Genomic DNA, 24,530 nt, shown 5'->3' on the forward strand with positions numbered 1-24,530 from the left:
GCAAGCGTGTGACTCTCCACGTGCCTCATGTGTGTTGCGCAGAACGCCAAGTATTTCTGCTGCGGGATGCTGGCAGATGAGACCCTGTACGGTCACTACGCCCTCAACGTGCCGCTCTACACCCACTTCACCTCCCCCATCCGCCGCTACCCTGACATCCTGGTGCACCGCACCCTGGCCGCATCTTTGGGTGGGTGGGGGAACACGCGTACATGGCTGTAGGAAGGGGCGAGGTGGCAGAGTGTGGTTGAGTCACTTATCTGCCGATACTGTGTCTGTGAGGGTCTAGGTTCGAATCCCACTCTCTCAGCTTTGACTGGGGAAATCAAACAACAAAGGTTTCTGGTTATTTGGATGTGACGATAATCCGAGGTCCCATGTGCAGCACGCCCTTGGGGCACTGAAACAGAGCCAGTGGCAACAAATGTGTTGTCCTCTGGCAAATTTCTGTAAAAAGAAGCCCACTCTGATAAGCACACAAATATATATGCATGCACTCAAGGCCTGACAAGCGCGTTGTTATGCTGCTGTCAGGCATCTGCTTTGCAGGTGTGTTGCAGTTTATATGGATTCGAGTAGTATAAGAGATGGGGGTTCTATATACAACTTTTTTGGGCGTATTAGCTTGTGTTAAGGCCCTCAAGCATAAAAAAAATTTAGTCAAAACCTGTGTATGTTGGAGTAATATGACCCTCAAGCATTAAAAAAAAATATATAGTTAAAACAAGTTATATGTGTATGGAGAGCCAAATCACAAGATAAAAAAAAAAATATATGATGGTTGGATATATGTATGGAGAGCGAAACGGTCATGGGGGTTCTATATACAACCGACCCCAGCCCAAAACCGCGCAATACCGCCCTGAAGCATAAAAAAAAAAAAATCTAGTTATAACCAGTTATGTGTATGGGGAGCGAAACGGTCACCCCGTTCCCCGTGTGTGTGTGCTGGCAAGCGACCGCACGGCGTGTGTAGTGGGAGTGGTCCCGCACACAGCCTGCCTCCGCGTATCTTCCCACCCGCGCGCGAAGATTGTGATCACCCTATTAGAGAAAAGATTATATTGTATATATAGAAAAAATAATGCCTTTTCCACATAACATTTGTGAGTACCCCCAAGTTAAAACAAATAGAGTATGCGGTCGAGCTTGCATGGGGCTCTACTGTAAAGATCATATTAAATGTCATAGAAAAGGAATGTCACTTCCAGTACTTTGTATAAAATGCAACCTTTATGTACGTACGAAGTATGTTATTTGTTGTAAATGTAAGCATAAAAAAGAGAAGCCTCCTCCCATGGAGAAAAAGATTGATCCTATACCCGATTGTGGAGAACATTCAAGCGACTCTAACTAGAGCGGAAAAAAAGTTAGGGTGAATTGATTTTCGGCGAGTTCCACTGCACAAAGTCTGGACCACAGCCAATTTTTTTTTTTTTCCCACCAATATTGGAACATAGCCAATTTCTTCCACGAGCGTCGACCAATTTTTTTTTTTGTCTGGCACGATGCCAACAAATTTCCATTTGAACAAAAGGATTTCTATTGTATATAGACGAAAATGGTTTGGGCGAAAACATATATGGAAGAAATGTACAGTGCAACCTACAAGAACATGGGCATTCGATGTGCCAAAAATGTAGCAATCCATCTATTGCTAGAAAATACCTACGAGAACAATCTCGTGCCAGATATTTCCAATGTGGACTATCTAGCAAACAACAAAGGTAGAACAACTCTACAACCTCTAGAAGGTCTTCCAACTTTTGTAGACGATTTGTATGTATATGGCTATTTGCGACAAAAAGAGTGTATGTATGTCGGTGGAAAATTGCTGTGTGGCAACGACGGATCCGCAAAAAGAATTGTATCTAGAATTTCGACTGCAATATGTGGACTTGTGGAAAAACAAAGTATACAAACTGCCATATCGCAGACAATATCTATGCAGGCAGACTCCAAATCTAGCACAATACGCAGTACAGTACAAAGAATAGAAAAAGACACGAATGCAAAAGCAAGAAAACGTTTGGAGACTATATATGCAAACGAAAAGCCATATGGTATATTTGTTGCAAAAATTGATGTGTCCGAAATTGCAATACAAGACCTACACAAAATATTGCCAATGCTAGAAGAACAGCTGCTAGGACATGGGTATGGTATATATTCTATAGACTATACAAGAGATTTTTCTGGTATACTCGATAGACAAACACTAGTAGACTATCTTGTAGAAGAACTAGACTATAGAGGACAAGGCGACTTTGCAAGTGCTATTGCTTGCGATGCACCAACAATACTAGACAATACAGATAGTGTTGGCAAACATGTATGTACATGGATATCCAAACACAATGGCTATACAATGCGAACAAAACTATACAACAAAATAGTATCCAATTTCGAGGCAGGAGAAGTACGAGAACAATTTGGTGGACATCTAGCAGACTATGTAGACTGTCCAAACGAGCATCTTCGAAAAACATTCTTGCATCCAGATGTACAAAAGAGAGGCTGCACTAGAATAGAAGTATCTTTGTATGCTTGTAGCAATCGTACTCCAGAAAAAGGAGACGAACTAGTGGAAAACGTATTGGAGATAGTTTCGCCACAAGATAGACAACTGTTTGTAGAACAACCAGCAACCCAACAATGGCAGAATATTGCAAGCGTTCTAGATCGTTGTTTTGTTCTTGGCGATAGACCAAATTCCACAATATATGTATGTTGGTATGCACATACTAGAACAAAGAGAATATCTGGCATTCGTGTATCTCCAACAGCTGCAACAGTGGAAGACGACAAAAAATGGAATATCGCTGTAGAATGGGCTATATGCGATTTTGGATTTCGCAATTGTCCTATCTTCCACATCGATATTCTAGCTGCAGACAACGATGGTATACAATACACCAAACTACGTTGCTACACAAAAAATGCGAAAACAATACTAGCAGCATGTAGGAGACCAGTACAAATACACAAAGATGCACCAAGTCCATATATTCTTCTTCCACCAACAAATATAGTAGAATGGGAATGGCGTACACACAAATGTAGTACTATTGGAAAAGAGAAATCTGCATACAGTGTTGTGGAAGTTCCACACAGCAGAGAGTTCTCCACTCTATCCACCCGAAATCGAGAAAAAAGACTACAAGACATAGAAGAGTGTATGGCAGTAGAAAATTGGAAAAAAGATGCATGGAACTATCTAGAACAAAAGCAAATAGAATACCAACAGAATATAGAACATAGAAAACAAGAGCTGGAACAAATACAAGAGTATATACTAGAAAACGAGAGACTCCTTGCTATTTCGAATAGTGTTCGAGAAGTTGTAGAAACAATCCTTTCCAAACAAGAAACCAAAAAAGTGGCAAATATAGCAGACAAAGATAGAATATGGTCCATACTCGGCTATAGGTTGCAAAAAGACAAGACAAATAGAGAATACTATAGAATAGTACTTGGAGCAAAAGATACAGAAGACGTTGTTGCTGTATGGTCGACCAATGGACTACAAAAGTTGTTGTCTGCTGCAGAAAAGTATGTGGAAAAGAAAAAAGACAAATTCGAAAGAGAGCTGTGTTGGTTTCCAAGAGAGGCATGGGAAATAGGATTTTGTAGACCTATCCAATACAACAGCAAACTAGAAAAAAGTAGAAATGGACTAGATATTCGTATACAACCAGCCAAAGAGTTCTACAAAGACAAAGAGACTATACGTTGGAATCCTATAGACGTTGTAGTAGCACCCGACCTTGTAGAACTTCCATCTCTACAAGAAATAGCACTAGAGAAAGAATACGACAAACTAGAAATAGATACAAAACGAGAACTACAGGAAACAGTTGCACCAAATTCGAAGCAACAAATACGAATACTAGACATGCCACCTGGTACCTACATTTGCAAAAAATATGCAACTACAATGTACAGAGGAAACAACCGAACTGTACTATTTCTAGTCCCCAAAGGAGACGACGGAGAACCTACTACAGACGAAGAACATCCAGTATATGGAAATTTCCTAGAGAAAGAAATAGAACGTATTGGTGGAACACTATACAAAACAAAAAGTCCACTACTGTGCTATATTGGAGTAGAAAAAACAACTCCACAACGCAAAAAAGATAGAATAGTATCTATTGTGGCAACAACCTGCGAAGATTGTACAGACTAGCATATTCTTCCACCTGGCAGACAAACATAGTATTTCCCACAATATGCAACTGCATATCGTTTCTTGTTGTATTTTCCAAGAATGTGTGGTGCTGGATCTACATGCTCTGCAGCATATTGTTCTATTTCTCCATCGTTTTCTGTGGAGAAACACATTTTTTGTGCACTATTGTTGTAGCGCTGTTCTTCTTTTGCAAATTCTTCGAAGTCGAAGTGTGGAAAGTGTGGTGGATCGAATAGGATAGGCATTTTCTATATATACAATATATACAATATATACAAATAGAAAAATATACAAAACATACTACATCCACGAATTGCACACAAATAGACTCTATGCTATCCTATTCCATTTCGAAAGGGTTTCTAGACTTTGTTGGGATTGTTTCTTTGGCAATATCTCCAGATGTCTTCTTTGGGAGATGGACAAATTGTCGATCTTCTTCGGGTATGTTCCAAACACCATTTTTCTTTGTAGCTTTCCATGTTTTGTACAATATAGAACCAACTGCAAGTGCAATTGGTAGAATATAGCATGCAGTGTTGTATACACAAACGCTATTTTGTATCTGTTCCAACAAAGATTTGGACTCTTCCACTACGTCTTCTCGTATTTGTTCTACAATGTTGTCCTCTTCCTCTACATCCAACAAAGATAGTATTTCTATGGACATATCTTTGCTTTCTTGTAGTAGAATATTGTTTTGTTCTATGCGAGTATCTATATTTTGCAACAGTTTGTACAAATCGTCTATGCTTTTCTTTTCTGCATTGTCCTGCACTACAGGCAGAACACTGTCTGTATCCTTGTTTGTATTTTCCGGTACTACAGGCAAAACATTTTTGTTCTTTGCCTCTCGCCATATTTTGTACAATCTATTTGTACCAATACCAAATTTCTTTTTGGCATCCTCTGCAGACATTCTGCCATGCAGAGATTCTATTTCTTCTATTTCTTCGTGCGACAAATCTTTCTTCCGTGGCATATTCCTATATTTTCCTACCCACATTTGTCCAAAAGACTAGGAAATACCAGGATTCCTGGAAAAACTAGGAAAATGCTATGCAATTGCAATACATCCTAGGAAAGTGCTGTGCAATGCTATACAAATGCTATACAAATGCTATACAAATGCTATACAATGCTATACAAATGCTTCGCACTTTCCTAGGATGTATTGCACATCGAATGCCCATGTTCTTGTAGGTTGCACTGTACATTTCTTCCATATATGTTTTCGCCCAAACCATTTTCGTCTATATACAATAGAAATCCTTTTGTTCAAATGGAAATTTGTTGGCATCGTGCCAGAAAAAAAAAAAAAAATTGGTCGACGCTCGTGGAAGAAATTGGCTATGTTCCAATATTGGTGGGAAAAAAAAAAAAAATTGGCTGTGGTCCAGACTTTGTGCAGTGGAACTCGCCGAAAATCAATTCACCCTAACTTTTTTTCCGCTCTAGTTAATATGATCTTTACAATAGAGCCCCATGCAAGCTCGACCGCATACTCTATTTGTTTTAACTTGGGGGTACTCACAAATGTTATGCGGAAAAGGCATTATTTTTTCTATATATACAATATAATCTTTTCTCTAATAGGGTGATCACAATCTTCGCGCGCGGGTGGGAAGATACGCGGAGGCAGGCTGTGCGCGGGACCACTCCCACTACACACGCCGTGCGGTCGCTTGCCAGCACACACACACGGGGAACGGGGTGACCGTTTCGCTCCCCATACACATAACTGGTTATAACTAGATTTTTTTTTTTTATGCTTCAGGGCGGTATTGCGCGGTTTTGGGCTGGGGTCGGTTGTATATAGAACCCCCATGACCGTTTCGCTCTCCATACATATATCCAACCATCATATATTTTTTTTTTATCTTGTGATTTGGCTCTCCATACACATATAACTTGTTTTAACTATATATTTTTTTTTAATGCTTGAGGGTCATATTACTCCAACATACACAGGTTTTGACTAAATTTTTTTTATGCTTGAGGGCCTTAACACAAGCTAATACGCCCAAAAAAGTTGTATATAGAACCCCCATCTCTTATACTACTATTCGTCTGAACGCTGTAATGTCTCCTTGAGAAACTGAAATTGTAGCTCTGTAACTCGATGCGTTTATTTTTGTGTATGCGTTTCCATGCTTCTGTGAGTATGCGTGCCTGTGTGGGTGCATGCAGGTACGCTGAGCATGGTTGTTTTTTGTTCTCTAATTTGTTTTATTTCAGTGATTTGCCTGAAAAGAATCTGTCACTTTATCATGTTTTAATGTGTTGACTTATTTGTTTGTTTTCTTTGATTCTTTGATGTTAATGTTTCACTCGGACCTGGGGTAGACTCTCAAGATCTGACTAGTATGTTGGATTTATGTCGTTTGTTTGTTGTGTGGAGGGGTGGGTGGGTGAATGGTTTTAAGTATTGTGATTTTTAGATGTGCATTATTTGGGCAGTGCGATGTATGTGATCAGCTTTAGGTATTGGGATAGGTTTTTAAGTATTGTAAGATTGTTTTGAGTATTTTTATATTAGTGTTAAGTATTTGATATGATGTGTGCATATTAAGGTATTTTAATGTATTATTTGTTCGATGAGTGTTATGTAGGATGGGTTTTTTTTTGTGTGTGTAAGCATAAACACAACTTCAGTGTTGGGTTAGATGTCTTTGCAGGATTATGCATGTACATTTTCATTTAAGTGTTTGAATGCATATTTTATACATCAGTATTGACATTGTGTAATGCAATTAAGCATATTTCACATGGAAAGGCGATATATAAATCAAATTATTATTGATATTGTCATGTATTGCATTGCTCTTTGTCACAACAGATTTCTCTGTGAAATTCATGCTGCTCCCCCCCCCTCCCAGGGAGAGTGCGTTGCTACAGTGCAGTGTCATTGATTTCTGCCTGCAAACAAATTGGTTTTCCTATCAGAGTGGATATTTCTTAAGGCCATTTTGTTGCTGTGGGTTCTTTTACATGCACTAGGGGGCCTGCTACACATGGGTGCTCAGTTTGTCCTCTCATCTGAATGACTGGCGTGCAGACCACTCCCCTCAAGGGCCAATGGAGGAGGAGAAAATTATGGCGAGTGTCGGATTTGATCCAGCACCCTCAGATTCTCTCACTTCCTGGGCGGACACATTACCGCTAGGCCACCCCTCCAATGTTATTGTTGATAGAAGTGGTAGTAGTAGTAGTAGAAGTCGCCAGTATTATTATAGAGGTAGTAGCAGAAGTTGTAGTAGTACTTGTAGTGTAAGTGTAATTATCAATATTATCATCATTATTATTATCATTATTATTGTTACTGTTATGCACATGGGCATTGACAGGAAGGTGGTGGAATGGTTAAGGTGTTTATCTGCCAATACAGTGTTCGAGAGGGTTGAAATCCTGGTCTTGCCCTTTCTCCCAAACTGGACTGGAGAATCACAGTGAGCATCTAGTCATTCAGATGAAATGATAAACAGAGGTCCCTTTTGCAGTATGCACTTGGCACACTGAAAAAGAACCCATGGCAACATAAGTGTTGTCCTCTTGCAAACTTCAGTAGAAGAAATCTTCTCTGATGGGTGCTCAGATATATATATATATACATATATATACTTATACATACATACATACATACATACATATACATACATATATATATATATATATATATATATATATATAAATTTATTTTGATATATATTTGCATGCACTGAAGGCCTTACGAAGCACATTGGTTCGAGAAACTGAAAACTGAAGCATGAAAGTGAAAGTTGAAACATGAAAAGTGAAATATGGGTGTGCAGGCTACTGCCCTGTGACGGAGAGAACTCCGGCGCTGCTTCAGGACATCTCACTGCACTGCAACGACATGAAGAGCAACGCCAAGCAGTGCTCAGAGAGGAGCAATGAGCTCTACTTCGCCATCTTTGTCAAGGTCAGCGTCACACTCGGTTATCACGGGTGGTGTGGCTGAATGAATGGTCAGAGCGCTGGATTCTTGCCGGAGTTTCCTCAAGTTCGATGCCCGGTTTTGGTGCATATGGTGGGCGAAGGTGTGGAGATCTATTGTGATCTCCCAGGTCCACACATATGCACACCTGCTAGTGCCTGAAACCCCCTTTTTAGTGTAAATGCTTACAGAAGATCAGATACACACGTTATAGATGCTGTGATCCATGTTGGCGTTGGGTGAGTTATGGAAACGACAACCTAACGACCTTGCACAATCTCAAAAATGGATTATGGCTGCCTACATGGCAGAGTAAAAAAAACGGTCTTACACATGGACGCCCACTCATGTATATGAGTGAATGTGGGAGTTGCAGCCCATGAATGCTGAAGAGGGAGAAAAATGACTCACTAAGATGCTCCTGCGTCGTTGGACTCATGAGGGGGTTAAAGAGTTCTCTTTGGTCCTCAGCCAGTTTGTTGGTGTCTCTCCACTATCTGTCAGCAAATCTGAGGTCTCTCCCCACTGTTTGCTGCCAGTTCATCTTGGGCTATCCTCTCATTTGGAGCCAGACCTGATTCAAGGCCAACATTTTTGAAGATTGTCCCCAAAGTCTTTTGTTTATGTAAAAAAAAAAAAATTATGGAAAATATATGATCAGAAAACAAGAAATATTTATTTTGAATCGAAGTATAACTGAAAATGGTTATGGCACTAAAATAAAAACAACATAGTATGAACAAACATGAAAAAGCTTATCAACTTTGTGTCCATTACCATTCGTTCACAAAAGGAAATCCTTATTTACGACTTGAGGTTGTGTCATTGGTCAGTCATTTGACCTACATGATTAAGGATAGTCAGACTGACATATTTGTAGTAGTTACATGATGTTTTCTTCATTTGTGTAATTGTGCATTTTATGCCAATATGCATTCATTTCTTTTTTTGATTGATATCCTCTGTCATTGAAAAATATTTTTTGTATCCCACTGTCACAAAGGCTGTGTAGTCATTGGCAATGAAATGTCAAAGTGCAAAGTGTAAGTGTACTTGGGCGCATTACCGCCAGACCAGCACTCCAGTGCACAGCGTTGCAGAATCAGAATCAGATTCAGTTGTCAATTATACGCAGTCACACACACACACACACACACACATACACACACCTCAATGAACAATATACAGAACTGGACAGAACAAGAGATTAAACCATTTCTCGTGACAATGATGTTTCTGACAACAGTTGTGAACAGATTTTTCAAACATGCCCACAAGATTGCCTTCCATCATGAGCCGACTGGGTTTCATAACAGTTGGAAGACATTTTTGTTGAATTTGTTTTATGAAATAGCCTCCAGTTTCTTGGTGTAGTTCACAGTTGTCTAAGAAATGATATTATTATTCTATTGTGTGACGATGTAGGCATGATCTCTTTTATTTTGGGATGTTCAAATATCTACGCTTTTTTGTTGCAAGATCATGAAAGCATGTTCTCAGATATGAGGGGTTACAGAATTTGGCATCATCATCTTCTTTGTTTGTAAGCTGCGACTTCCACATTCACTCCGGGTATGTTCTTGTTTCCATAACCCATCGAACACTGACATAGATTACGGGATCTTTATCATGCATATTTGATCATCTGCATGTGCATACACACAGAGTGTTCAAGCACTAGCAGGTCTGCACATCTGTTGACTTGAGAGATGAGAAAAAAATCTCCATCCTTTAACCAGGCGCTCTGACTGGGATTCGAACCTGGGAGCCTCAGATTGAAAGTCCCGCGTTTTAAGCACGCGGCTGTTGCACCCATCAGAATGTGGCATGATGTTGCAGGAAGCAGGCCCTCTGGAGGAGAAAGGCATGGTGATGACAGTGCTGGACAAATCGTTTGACGTCTTCATCCTCAGACTGGGCGTCGTCAAGAGGGTGTACTGTGAGGTCAGTGACTTTTTTTTTTTTTTTTTTTTTTTATTGATGGTGTTTTTTTTTTGTTGCCCCATCATTTGCACCATTTCAGTGGCACTACTCCCACACCACTCATAACAGCCACACTCGGGTTCATCTGTCGCATTCCCAGCCTTTGCAGTCCACAAGGAACTATCGATGTCAGGTCACCAGAGAGCCACATGCCAAAGGAGACCCTGCACTGCTGCTGAGTCATTTGTAGGTGTTCATTTGTTGAGGTTAAAGGTCACATAATCTTTCGCAGCCAACGGGGCAGTGAATTCATATCCTCAGTGTCTAGGGCTTTGCATAGAAAGGTGGGGCCAGTTCTCTCTTTCATGGTTTTAACCTTCCTCATCCAAGTCAGGTATCCATTCTCACCTTGGTGGAGTGAGGAAAATTGGAGTAAAGTGCCTTGCTCAAGCACACGACACCATGCCGAAACAGGGGATCGAACACAGACCACTGGATCAGAAGTCCAGTGTCTTACTGATTCTGCTGCAGAGCCATGGTTCATTAGTGCCCGTTCTGATGTAACATAGTTTGGACACCACCTGCTTAGCCAATACAGTCAGTGACAACTTAACTTCTTCCTCAAGCAACAAAATGTTAACAGAGACTGAGAGATTTCTTTCTTAAACTTGAACTTGAACTTGCGGAGCTTGAGGCCTTTTTTAAGGCCTGTTCACCTGTCAGATTTGAACTACTTCTTGCATGTGTGGTGGTACAGGTCTTACTGTCCTACCTATTCATAGCATGCGGGATTATAATAGTGTCGGTAGGTTTGCCCAGTGGGCATCCAGTCTGGTCTTAAAAGTGTTGACTGTTGGTGCTGTAACTACATGGTCTGGAAGGTTATTCCAGGTGATGACACTTCTGCGAAGTGGTTACTTCTGATAAACAAGCGGTTATATCCCTTGTTGGGAGAGATCCTTATTTTTGTTACAATTTATGAATTAAAGCTGAAGTGCCGTAAAGTTCGGTCTATTGAGCGCACTGGTATATAAGCCGCACCCACTAAATTTTGGAAAAAATTGAACTTTATACATACATAAGCCGCACCGGTTTATAAGCCGCACTTATTTCCGGTACCGGAACACATACTGATACTACAGAAAAGCTGTCGATACTGTAGGTTATGAAATAAACACAAGCAGGAACAGCACAAAGGAAAACAAGCGAAAATACTGCTAGTGCCACAAAAAAATAATAAATAAACACAACGAAAATAAGATCCATAATTTAGGGATAGTCACATTTATTCAACGTCATCCTGCTCACTGAATCCACTAAAATCTTCGTCTTCAGTGTCCGAGTTGAAGAGAACCAGTACAGCTTCCTCCGCCATCTTGTCACTGACTTCAGCCTCGCTTTCACTTCATGACCATGAAGGTGGAGGTCGCTGCTTGTTCGTCGCTTGCACTGTCGTCTGCTAGGTCGATTGTCTTCAATTTGAAGGTTGCATCATAGGCATAATGTCACGTTTTCGGCATGATGAGGGTGTACGCTTGAGCAGAGTAGAACTGAATGCTGATCTGAAGGCTTTAATGTGTACGGATTTGATTTATAAAACGTGAACAGTTAGCACACTATCCTGAAGCTCATCCAAAAATTCATGGACAGAAATCATGATTTTGATGAGTTGAAGGGCAGCTAAGAATAGACGAGAACGTGACACTCCCGGGATCGTTAAAATCCGCAAATAAGCCGCATCATTGTATAAGCCGCAGGGGTTGAAGCTGGGGTAAAAAGTTGCGGCTTATAGACCGAACTTTACGGTAGTCATATTTTATTTTCTGTGTAATTTATGCAAACTCTGTTTTCCCAACTTCCTGTTCAGCTTCTTTTCTTCCAACTAGTAGATGGTAACAATCAACAAATTCTTGTAAGTACGTAATATCAAGGAATTTTGAGGGAAGCACTGCTGGAAGTGAGAGGATATCAGGTGACATGTGAAGCAATGTTTCAAGTAACAGATGCATTTCCCGGCAGCAAAACAATTCACTGTAAAGCATTTTACATATATACATATATCTATGTATAACTGTATATATAACTTTATATATAACTATATATGCATATGCTGGGTGCAAACATACAAACAGACCATCAAAACAAACAGGAGAGGCGTAAACCAGAGGATGTAGCACTGGACTCCTTTCCCTGCAGTGTGTGCAGGCAGTTGTGTGCGTCCAGGCTTCACTCACACCCGAGGACCCACATCAGCACAAAATGAAATCTGCTTTGCTCATTTGTCATGCCAATTAGTGACTTTCAGAAAAAATTATTTATTTATTTATTTTTTTTTATTATTATTATTTTATTATTATTATTATTACTACTACCTTTTTTTATATTATAATTATTATTTATTTATTTATGTAAGCTTATCTATTATTTATTCACCTTTTTTTTTTCTTTTTTTTTTTCTCAAGGCCTGACTAAGCGCGTTGGGTTACGCTGCTGGTCAGGCATCTGCTTGGCAGATGTGGTGTAGCGTATATGGATTTGTCCGAACGCAGTGACGCCTCCTTGAGCTACTGAAACTGAAACTGAAACTAGAAGAAGAAGAAAATGCTGGATGAGATAATGTAGAGAAGATGATCACATAGGAGGGGGGAAAAAAAGGTCTGAGAATGAGTCGGACAATTGTTGAGGGATGGAAGGATTTGATAGATTCACATTTTTGTTGTTGTTTATTTTGATCTTATTGTTTCATTTCATTTTCATGTCATTGTCTTACACAAAGTTGGGATAGGCTCTCGAGGCCTGATCAGCATGTTGGCTTCATGTGAAGGTCGGGCATCTGCTGCCTTTTCTTTTTGTGGTGTAGCATATATGGATCCTTCCGCACACTCTGACACCTCCTTGAAACCGAAACTGGATTTGTAAAGCATTTTAGCTTGCTTCTGCTTGTATCATAGGGCTACATAGAAATACGTGATGATGATGATGATGATGATGAACTCTACAGAAACTGCCTCTGGAGGGCTTCACCCACCGCAAAGAAGGGAAGCGGCAGGACCTGACCCTGAAGTGGAAGCCTGACGATGGCTGTCCCCATGTGGTCACCCAGAAACTGTCCGTCTTCTCCCTTGTCAACTGCGTGCTGCACTCAGAGCCCGAGCCTCTCAAGTGGTCGGTGAGTGGAAACCATGGCTGGTGTGGGTGATCATGTCGTGCACTGTCAGGATTTACTTACTTATGATTACTACTGGGTACATTTTGGTGTGTCTTTGTAACATTGATGTAATGTGTTACACGTGGTATCTTGTTTTGAAAAGCCCCTCAAGCAGTTGTCTTGATAGTGCGCTATATAAGTATCCATTATTATTGATATTATTATTACTTAGTTGCATGTCTTGGAAAGTGGGCATTGGAGAGAGAAATCACTGAATTAGAATCAGAATAACTTTATTACCTCAGTAGAGAAATTAAGTCCATGGTAGTTGCTTTGTTTGGGGATTTTAATTATCTGATGAAAAATTGTCGGGAACGGTCAACGTAAGAGGCATGCCCTTGGCTTATGTGCATGAATGTGATTGTACTTGTGCCTGATGTTCTTGTATGGGTTTTACAGGATTGGTGTTTACAAGTTATCAGCCCTAATATGGCCCTCTGTGGTCAGCTGGGCCTTCAGCAAAAAAAAAAAAAAAAAAAAAAAAAAATTACAAATGTATAGATTAGAGATGGGAATCTTCAGTGTTTATACTGAAATCTGTATTTTTTAGAGGCCCACAATTCACTCTCATGAATTGCACAAAACATTGAGAAAACTTTAGAGCATATTATAGTGCATAAAAAAAAAGGAAAAAAAGATGAAATGAAATCAGATAAAATAAAATCAAATCTGGAAGCATGCAAGGAGAGGCCAGAGTCAGCCTCTAAAAAAAGTGAAAGAAATCATTTTCTTTCGGGAGGGCAAAGGCCCAGCTTTCAGTATTTTTGACAACTGCCTGTTCCCATCTCTGACAGATTCTTGACCAGTGCTATAACAGTGTATGTGTGTGTGTGTGTGATTCAGGCCTTTATCCGACACCCAGTGCCTGGTGACGTGTCCATTGTGATGTGAGGTGGGACGGACGTGCTGTGCCATTACCGTGCTGTTTGGACTGTGATACACAATGCTGTGTCCACCAGTTGTACCTTTTGGGGGAGGACTGAGTGGAACTACTCTTTGCTAATCACTTGTTCATCATCATGTGTTTGAAATTCCGCTGATTTGCCCATGGAATGGATTTTAATGTACAGAATAATGGCATCGCTTCAAAGCTGGAGTATAGAAGACAAAATTTGTTTAGCTTTAAGTGTGAACATTATTTATATATGGAACGGTGGGGAAAATCACAACAAACAAACAACAAACAAAAAAAACAAGATTTGTTTTAGACTGTTTCATCAAAGCTAAAATGGCAATGGGGAGGGATGTGAATGGTTGAGACAGATTTTTAACTTTCTCTGTTTCTGGTTTTATCATGCTTGGGTCAGTACTGTCTGGCAGAGGAATGGAGACAGTGTCACCACAGAACTCTGTACGTGTGTGTGTGTGTGCACGCGCGCGCACGCTTTCACCAGTTCCACCGTCAGCTGTTGTTTCATCATGGACTTTATCTGTTGTCAATGGTCATGTTGACTTAGAAATCATTAGCAGTATCTGGCTGTGCCATGGGCAGACACAGTACAGGAAACCGAGCTGGTTTTTGTTGTTGTCAACACGAGGGTATCAGTGCATCTCCACAGCCAAAGTTAATGATCTCAGTTTGATGTTTAGCTGTGATTTATCACTGAATACCACCAGTGTAAAAGCTGATAGAGGGCTGTTCTGTCTTTGAAACAAATAGCATTCTGCCAGTTTTCAGGGGATTTAAGTGAAGGATTGAGTTTGTGTGTTGAAAGAAGCATACTATGATTAATGATGGTCAGAGTACTGTTGTTTTTCTTTCTTGTACATCACCAACATCAGCATGCTGAGTAATTTTTTTTTTTAATCCACAGAACTTTGACATGGCTGACAGAATGTTCAATGTGTGTAACAGATCCTGTATACCAATACATACAAAGTGGGTTCAGGCTCTAGCAGGTCCACACGTTCTCAGACCTTAGAGATTGGTAAAAAAATCTTTACCCTTCACCTTCCAGACCTTTCCAGAATTGAACCCAGGAGTCTGAGGCTCTAACCATTGGGCTGAGGTACTTTTCTTCTTTCTTTAATCTAAAGTTTGGCCATGTTCTGGTGACTCCCAGTGAAAGCTGGAAGAAAAGTGTTCCATAGCAATTCAGTGTTCCTCTGATCATATTCAATGATTTTGAAACATTTCCATGTGTTAATCTCCCTCTGTTAAAGATAATTTTAAATGGGACTTTTGGTGTTTTTGAGCACTGGCCGATTTTGATTTTATTTGCATGTTGACAATGAGTGTACTGAACTGAGTGCCTGTCATAGCATCCATGAAGACCACTGTATTGAAGTGCATGAAATGTTGCTTGGGGATGATGTTGTGACTGACTGTCCAGATCATGGTGCACATGGGGGAAAGTATTGGGCATGTTAACTCCCCCCCCACCCACCCACCCCCCACACACCCCACCCCAGAATATAAATCAGATGAACATCATGGATTTAATTGGTCGCATGCGTTATGTTTATAGCTGTGTATGTTTTAAGGGTTCAAGTACGTTCGCTTTACAATTCTGTACTTTGTCATCTTATTTTAGCGCAGGTGTTACCAGGATACCAGTGGGCAGAATTGGTGCATGTTTCCATCATTGGTATAGGCACCTAGTGCCCCTCATGCCCTCTGGCATTTCAGCAGCAACAAAGACAGCAGCATTGGTTTCTTTTGTTGCTGTTTCCATGACAAAGCTGTTTAATGGGACCAGGTGGTTGGCCCTGTGCCCAACGCCCAACCTGGAGGACCAGTAGATTGTGCTGTGTCCCACCTCTACCCTTCCACCTGTCTGGCTTGGGTGGCCCTAGCAGGAGCATAAGCAAGCTCTGGTGGCATAGCTCCAGAGGTCTCTTGGACATGCGAGCTCCCCCACTATGACAAGGTGTCAATCTTTTCAAGCTCCTGTTTACAGATGGACTATGACAGGGACTTGGTGTGGGTGAAGCAGGTAGATAATGATATTTTGTGCATCAGTCACTGGTCACTTTTCTTGTGAGATATCTATCTGTTGCCAGCATTTTATTATTCAAGTGAATCGGTGATCTGCTCATTGACAGCCACTTTTGTGAATGAAAACAGTGGCAGGCGGAAAAAACTGACCTTGAGCACAGAAAGACTGGCAGAATTTTCACTGTGCTGTTATTGTTTAGGTGTGTGCTGAGTGATGTGTGTTATATTTGTCAAGGTGACGATAGTCAGCTGTATGTGATTGTGTAAACAGTTAATTTTGGTATGTATATGTGTCTCTGTGTGGTTTTTCATGCGCTTGTGTGTTGTAGCTTGAAAGCGAATTGTCACATATTTATGATTCACTTGAAGTTCTTAATGAATTGGTCTTACTTAGTGTCCTGTGAAGATGCAATGATTGTGACTGTTTTCTGATAAAAGCGCAACAGTTGCATTTAGCGATTAAGCAAAACCTTTTTCAGTCAGTGGGGTTTAGAGGAGGGGAGGGGAAACCCTTTGAATTGTAATTCCTGCTTGGTGCAATGAGAGTTGCTCAATACCATTGCCATTGATTTTTTTTACTGTTGGATTTGGTCAGACTGCCATTTACATCCTAATCAGTGACATTTTCTGTGGGTCTGTGTTCACATGGGTGAGTGTTTCTTGTTTCTTTCTTTTTTTCTTCTTTTTTTTTTCATTGTTTAATGTTCACACCATAAGCATTACAGGATAGTATTACATGCACAACTACACTTGAAAAAATAACAACCACCATCAAAAACAACATATATCAGTAAATGAAAAGAAAAAAGAGAGAGAGACCTATCATTCAAATTCATTTTCTCTTCTTTACCTATTTTGTTGTTTGATTGGTTGGTTTTTTGTTGTTGTTTTTTTAGTCAGTTTTTTTTTGTTTTGGGGTTGGTTTTTTTGTTTGTTTGGTTTTGTTTTGTTTTGGTTTTGTTTTGGTTTTTTTAATTCTTTTATTGTCACAGGTAAAATTCAGGCTATTATCCACAGGCAGAGCCTGTGACTACAGTGCAGCTCCATCACCCCAACCCCTCCACACACACACACACACACACACACACACACACCCAACCCTCACCCAACTGTGCATGTTCATTGATCAGAGTGGACTTTTCCTGCATGCATTTTGTTTACTGTCATGGCGTTTGCAGTGCATTTTAAGTGCATGCTGAACACATGATCTCAGAACCCAGACTGGTGACTCAAAGTCCAGTGCAGTTTTGAAAAAAGTCCCAGCCTGTGTGTGGTTGGAATCTGGTTGTTCTCACCTCAAGGCTGCCATCCACTGTTCCTGCACGTGTTGTGGCAGTGGTTGATGGTTTCTGTCGAGGACTTTACATTCAGTACCGGGAAATGTAAACCATCTGAGGACTCCACAGTAATTTAGTCTGAAACCTTTAAGTATTTTAGTATCTTAAAAATAAGGGTGGTGTGCGTGCATGTGTGTGTGTGTGTGTAAAAGTTAGGTAAAAACTCCTCAGGTTAAAAACTTCTGGCTGAGCTTACATGTGTTTTATACTTTCATTTTGAGTCATGTTGTGGCTGGGAAATGGTGTATTTGCTTGTTGACTGTAACTGATATATGTGTAATATTTCTTTAGTGAGCTGAATGTTTCCCAAACAGAAAGTTTCATGCATTCTGTATGTTTGATTTCATAAACTTTTTTTTTTAATAGATTCATTTTTTTCCGATTTAGACTTTGTAATCAAATAATTTTGAACCTTACTGTGGTTGACCTATGGACTTGCCATCAATATGGTTATTAGAAGCTAATTTATTATGTCATGATACAGTTATTTCCAGATTTGCTTACTATTCAAACACAACTGTAACTTATTATTTGCTACTGATTATAAGCGAGATAGATGTATTCACCTACTTTTATATTTAAGAAGAGATTAAAGATAGTTTTGTCTGCTTTCATGTCAAAGAAAATGATCAAGTAACTGTTGATTGATATTTAACAACAGTATGTGTGGCTGGGGGGGGTTAAGGGGGATTCTTTTCCTGTCAGATATCGCATTTCCTTTTTCAGTTATTGTAAACCACATTTCAGTTACTGTAAAACTCCCAGAATCAAGAAAAAAAAATCATGAACTAATGATAATTCAGTTTGCTACTTCTGATCATGTTGCTTAGCAAAGCAGTGCAGATTTAGATCGGAAGATCTGTTGATGTCGTTGAAAACCCAAATGAAAGCATGATGTTAATCCATGATGCAGTGTCTTGTTTCAGTGACAGGTGTTTTGTTCTCACCCCCAGTTTCTCCCTCTCTCTCCCTCCCTCATTCTTCTCAAACACACACAAATGGGAGGATGAGGATTTGGGTGGGGAACAGACAGAAAGACAAGAAGGAATAAATGAAGGAAGGAAGGAGGCAGAGATAGAGGAGACTTTGGGAAAGAAAAACACCCTTTACACATTGGAACAGTTTCCTGTTGATATCATCAGTGCTGTTTTTTTTAGCACAGTAAACGCACAGCCAGTACTCTGTGGTGAAACCAAGGGAATGGGATCCCACATAGGATAAGATGCCCAGTAAATGCCCACCCCAGATTTAAGGTTGATTTGAAGACTGTTGGGTTCAAATTGAAGAAATTGGTATGTGCAAAGGGTATAAAAATGACATTCAATCATCAGCCACTCCACCAGTAAAAATCACATAAAACATTGCTGGCTCATGCATGCTTCTTGTAGATCTATGTGAGTGAACATGGGAGTTGCAGCCTTCAGATAGAAAGATGGTGTTCATGGCTTACTGTTAAATCGACAATGTTTAGTAATTGGAATAAACCACAGCATCTTCTGTCAAAGAACACCTGATTTTCTTTCTTGGCACAGGAAGGTTTTCCTCCACCGTCTTTGAATAATGTCAGAATATTTCTCAACACAGATACTCACGAATGGTGAAAGTGCTCGCTGATCTTTGCCAAGGTTTTTTTTTTTTTTCTTGTCAATTTTGCAATGAAATTTTAACCTCTTGAGGAATAATGAGTATATTGTGAAGAGATGGATTCCGTAGAGAGCAGTTCATTTCCATGTGGATTGATAGAATGTTTTTGATTGATTGATTGGATTGGATTTTGTAAACAAGAATTGAAGTTCTAAAGATCTCAGGTCAGGTATTACAGGCTGTGACAGGTGCCTGACCATGAAAGGTGACCGATGCCAGTTACCAACCAGGAATTGGATCAACAAATTGTTAAGAAAATATCAAAGCACATTTCCAATACCGCTGTCAACTAAGTCACACTACAGCAGAACTTCAGTATAACTGTGTAACTGTGGAACCAGCTATTAATTCATTTTGTGTGCTTATTGGTCGGACAGTCCTGATATGATCTATGGTTGGCTGGACTATAACTTAAGTATGGACGAAAAACGTAAAATTGAGTGCATTGTGTTAAAAAATGGCAGCACAGCAGTCTTTGGGAGTTATGACCCTTGAGAAACTCCGACTGACATCCATGCTTTCTGAGAGTTTGACACCCAAACTGAAACCAAATCAAGGAGAGGATAAACCTTTCTCTTCACCATTTCTGGTTTCTTCTTTGAAGCAAGTTCCATATTTCAATACTTTTTATTTACAAGTAGTGACATCACAGTACTTTGGTAAGGGATGTGGGAGCCGCATTTATTCTGATTAGGCACCAGTCATTGATCAAGCACCCGAAGGGAAGGTCTTTCTTTTGTTGTTTTGATATTTTAAATTTTATATTCAGCCTTTTTCCTTTGTGCATGCTTTTTGGAAGCGAAAACATTAAAACATAATTGAAATGCTATGCAAGTAGATGTTGATGATTTAAGAATGAAATTTAATATGGGAAGTTTTTGTTGTTTTTTGTGGGGGGTTTTTCATTGGTGTAAAATGTAATTTAAGGTGCAGTCATACTGATTCATAGAACAACCAACAGTATAACAGTACAGAGGTAACAAAAGCATTGTTTTACCTTCAACAGCTGCATCAGAGTATATTACTCTCTTTTATCACATTCATCTACATGTTTACACACACACACACACATACACAAACACACAAGCAGTACAGTACAAAAGTAATTTATTCTTCAATTGTGTAATGCTGTAGTGACAACGCATTCAAACGTACTTGAGAATCTCTAGTCTTAAACCAGAAGCAACAAGATTCCTGCACAAGTTGTAACTGATGGTCTCTGGTCAGTCTTGTTTTTTTTTTGCACAAAGGAAATGCTTTTTTTTTTTTTTTTTTTTTTTTTTTTTTTTTTTTTTTTAAGGGGTGGGGGGGCGGGAATCCCAACTCCCTAACCCAAATCCAACAATGGAATGTCTGCTTTTACTTTATAAAATTGTTTGCATTCCCAAGCTCTGATAATGTGAACAGTCTGTGTGTGAGTGTAATATCTTAAAGTGTTCGTTGGAAAATAAAGAAGGCAGCAAATGCATATTTGATGACTTTGGCTGGGTATGCTTGAGGAGAAAGACTGTGCGCATTTGTTGCCATGTTGTCTCTTCTGTTACTTTATCCATGTGTGTGTGTGTGTTGCAGAAACTGCTCATTTAAGAGAACCAGGCAAGATATATTTTCAAACACAAATTCCATGCAAACACATTCAATTCATTTTATCAATGGACACATTGTAACAGGAATGTGTACATGTGTACTTGCATATGTACACTTGTTAGTGGGCAGGTATTGTGATGGAAATGGGATATAAAGGGATTGAGAATGGGAGACAGGTGAAGCTGCTTCAGGAACAGGAAGGCACTTTGAGCTAACAATGAGGGAATCAGGCTAAATATGAACTTTTCATTGTCTGTTATTATTAGTAGTATAATTAATCACTATTCAGATGACATATACCAGACAGTAAACCATGACTGGTGCTAGGAAAGAGTGAGAGAGAACGGGGATGGCCGTGCTGTAGATCAGTGAGAAAGAGTAGTTAAAATTTTATTGCATTGCTCCTTTGTCACAACATATTATTTCTTTGAAATTTTGGCTGTTCTCCCCAGGGAGAGCACATCGCTACATTGCTGTGCCAGCGCTCTCCCATCACCACCCCCACCCACCCCTTCTTTGTTTTTTTGCCTGCAAGTCAAGTGTATTTATTTTTCTGTCAAAATTGATATTTTTACAGAATTTTGCCAAGGACAACCATAGGTTCTTAATGTCCATGCAACACAAGTGACTTCAGTTTATCATATCTTCCAAATGACTATCATCCAGACCACCACTAATTTTCTAGCAGAGGGAGAGAAAATATTGGTGAGTGTGGGATTCGATCCTGAGGTATCAGATTCTCTTGCCTCCTAGATGAATGCCTTACCACTAGGCCACCGCTCCACCATATATGACTACAGATCATAAAAGAGAGAGAGGTCAATTGATGACAACAGATGCTGTCAAAATTAAAAGCAGTGACAGGTCATGACAATGGAGTCAGCCCGATGAAATCAGTCAGTTCGGACAGATCGCGAAAAAACCAGTCCGCAAAAAAACCGACACACACTCTTTGAACTTTGAACTTTTGGGCGTTGAAGGCTTCTTCAGGCTAGTTCGCCTCTCCTTGGTGGCTACAGCACTGGTTTGTGGCATGCGTGGCAAGCAGCACTGTAGCTGAGTTACTGCAGGCAGGTTGGTTCGTACACACTAGGCAACTGTTGCCAGTGCACGTCCAGCCTGGATTTGAAGCAGTTTAGGGTAGGGGCGGTCACAACACTGTCCGGCAGGTTATTCCATGAGTTCACGACTCTTTGTGAAAAGGAGCTGCTGCGGACATTCAACTTGCAGTGTTTTTTCTTTATCCTGAGGCTGTGTCCCCGGGTGTTGTGGCTGGTGGCTGGTTCTAACCTTGGCCTATCCACGTCATAGAGCCCGATGTACTAATGATGTAACGCATGTGTTAGTGTACTGTGCGATGTTGGTGCATGCCTTTATGTAGAACTGTTTGACTTTAAAGTGTGTGAGTTACACCATCAACGCCACAAAACCCACACAAACGATCGGGGAAAGCCGGTGGAGTATCGACTTGGAGTATCGACACGGGGGAGTATCGGGACCACTGAGCTGAAAGGGACTATTGAGATCGATGATCGGGACCCCGTCGGAACCCAAACGATCGTACCCAGGTTGTGCAAAATTCACACGCCTTGAAAACGATCCAATGAACTACAGAATGAGCAGACCCACCAAGAGCCGGCTGAAAAGAGGTAGCTTCTTCCACCAGTCAAGGCGCCTTGAAAGACAAACCCCAGTCTTGATGGAACACGAAGCAAAGCCTATCCCGGCAAATGTCACCCACCCATCTTGGAAGAGGCGGGTGTTCCCAACAGTCGTCACCAGCATTCCCGGAGTGGAGAGGAACACAGTCAGACACCCAAAGGAAGGGCCTGGCCATGGAGTACATCTGGACCCATGTCTTTACAGATGGCTCCGCCCCAGAAGCAACGAGGGATGGTGTGAGGCAGCCACAACAGTCTCGCAGAACTCCACAAGAACAACAGGGCAGGTGGTGGTGTTCTCAGACGCTCTCTCTGTGCTCCAAGCCCTCAAGAACTCCCGCTGCAAAGAACAGAACCATCTCACTTCAGCCCTTGTTGCCCTGAGTGCCAGAGTGGAGAAAGTGGTGATACAATGGGTACCAGCACACTGTGGCATCACAGGCAACGCAAAAGCGGACATTCTGGCAAAAGACGGTGCACAGAAGGAGCAGGCCGACAAACTGGTGTCATACGATGAAATCAAGACAATCATCAAGGCACAGCAAGGAATAAAGTGGCGCCTCCAGCACCCCAGATATAACCCAGAAGACAGATACCATTTGCTGGAACGACGGGAACAGGTCAAGATCTTCCGCCTGAGGACTGGACACAACCGCCTGCTCCACCACATGCACACAAAATTTGGCATTGGACAGAGTGGAGAGTGCCCTTGTGGTGAGGGACCAATGACAACCGACCACATCCTTCAAGACTGTTCGACGCATGCAGCATCCTGGAGGAAGTACTGGCCAACACCGACAGCAGTGGAAGCCAAGCTGTACGGCACCCTGGAGGAGCTGCGACGGACGCCAGCCTTCACCGAGGACACTGGGCTGCTCATCTAACGGGAGGCGAACAAGGAAGAAGAAGTACCAAGGTTGTTATTCCGACAGTGACTAACCGACACACAAACCACTGTTTCTATCTCTCCTCTCATGAGGATGCCCTGTAAAGCGTTGATGTAACAAATTTATTACATTTGGAATGCGTTTTATTCAGTAGCTTGTATACATTAACATCGCTGGACTGATGTACGGAGAAAAAAAAATCCTGCTAGGTCCGTCAGCAAGGAACGACTCCATTGTGAATCGCACGAGGAGTGGCGTCGAAATCAACAGGCAGAAAAATGTCATAACAGGCGTTAAAGTCTCACACACTGCTAATCACAGTTATGTTTTTTATTTCTTGGACCCTTGTTAGTACTTAGAGTAAATATAATTGTCTGGTCTTCCCCACACATGCACTAAAACGAGGGCTGAAGTTTTACAATGCGTAAAGAGGGACTGGTTACCCACTGGTGAAATGGGGGCCGAGCTCCCAGCTTGTGTTTTGTGCTGGTCAGAAAAATGACTCAAACTTTGTCCATACAGCTTTCAGGGACAAACCACTTGCAGAAGCGTGTAGATGACACTGTCACAGTCCCATGAATTATATATATAGTTCACTGCATATGTCGTCATATCTTAGTCATTGAACTCCGTCGTTTCAGTTGGTCTCAAACAATGGCTCTTTCGACAGATTTCTTTTCAGCTGAAAAGAATTATGCCTTCTTTTGTATACGAACCGAAAGTTTGTCTTTCGAGGGTTTCACGGATATCGCTACATGTCTTGGTCCTTTGTGTAATTGATAAGTTAGAAGTCCTCAAACAAACGTCAACAAACACAAATTAATTGCCTTTGCTTGCAGTCGGCCGCGCGGCGCTGTTTTTGCAGTTCGGGAACGCTGCATAAAATAGGGAAACGGCATCAGTGGTGCTTCATTCGCCTTGTCAGTTCGCCAGCATGGGATTCTGCCAACCAACCAGTGATTTCAATCCGTCGTCGTTATGTCAGTCCCTGCTACCTTAATTCTCTTCAGCACTATGCATGTTCGACGCTGCTCCGGCTCCTGCTCCTGCCAAGAAGGCAGCCGCTAAGCCCAGGCCTGCCGAGCGAGCAGAGCACCCCAAGTACAACGTCATGATCGCCGCTGCCGTCACTGCCCTGAAGGAGTACGGTGGTTCCTTCCGCGGCCAGCCCATCCTCACTGAGGTACGTTATAAC

At 41.0% G+C, this 24,530-nt stretch overlaps 1 protein-coding gene across 4 annotated transcripts in view; it reads left to right on the forward strand.

Annotated features, from left to right (window-relative positions):
- LOC143287690 (DIS3-like exonuclease 2) overlaps positions 1–15,082 on the forward strand; it is a 47,778-nt gene extending 32,696 nt beyond the window's left edge. For all 4 annotated transcript variants that reach the window (XM_076595893.1, XM_076595890.1, XM_076595891.1 and 1 more), the window contains exons 21-25: positions 43–190; positions 8,005–8,135; positions 9,990–10,094; positions 13,075–13,242; positions 14,125–15,082. In XM_076595893.1, coding sequence (XP_076452008.1) covers positions 43–190; positions 8,005–8,135; positions 9,990–10,094; positions 13,075–13,242; positions 14,125–14,172 — 600 coding nt within the window. In that variant the 3' untranslated portion in view covers positions 14,173–15,082. The remainder of the gene's footprint in view (positions 1–42; positions 191–8,004; positions 8,136–9,989; positions 10,095–13,074; positions 13,243–14,124) is intronic.
- Positions 15,083–24,530: the final 9,448 nt, after the last annotated feature.

The sequence above is a fragment of the Babylonia areolata genome, chromosome 11, assembly GCF_041734735.1.
Source record: "Babylonia areolata isolate BAREFJ2019XMU chromosome 11, ASM4173473v1, whole genome shotgun sequence".
Taxonomy (NCBI): Eukaryota; Metazoa; Mollusca; class Gastropoda; order Neogastropoda; family Buccinidae; genus Babylonia; species Babylonia areolata.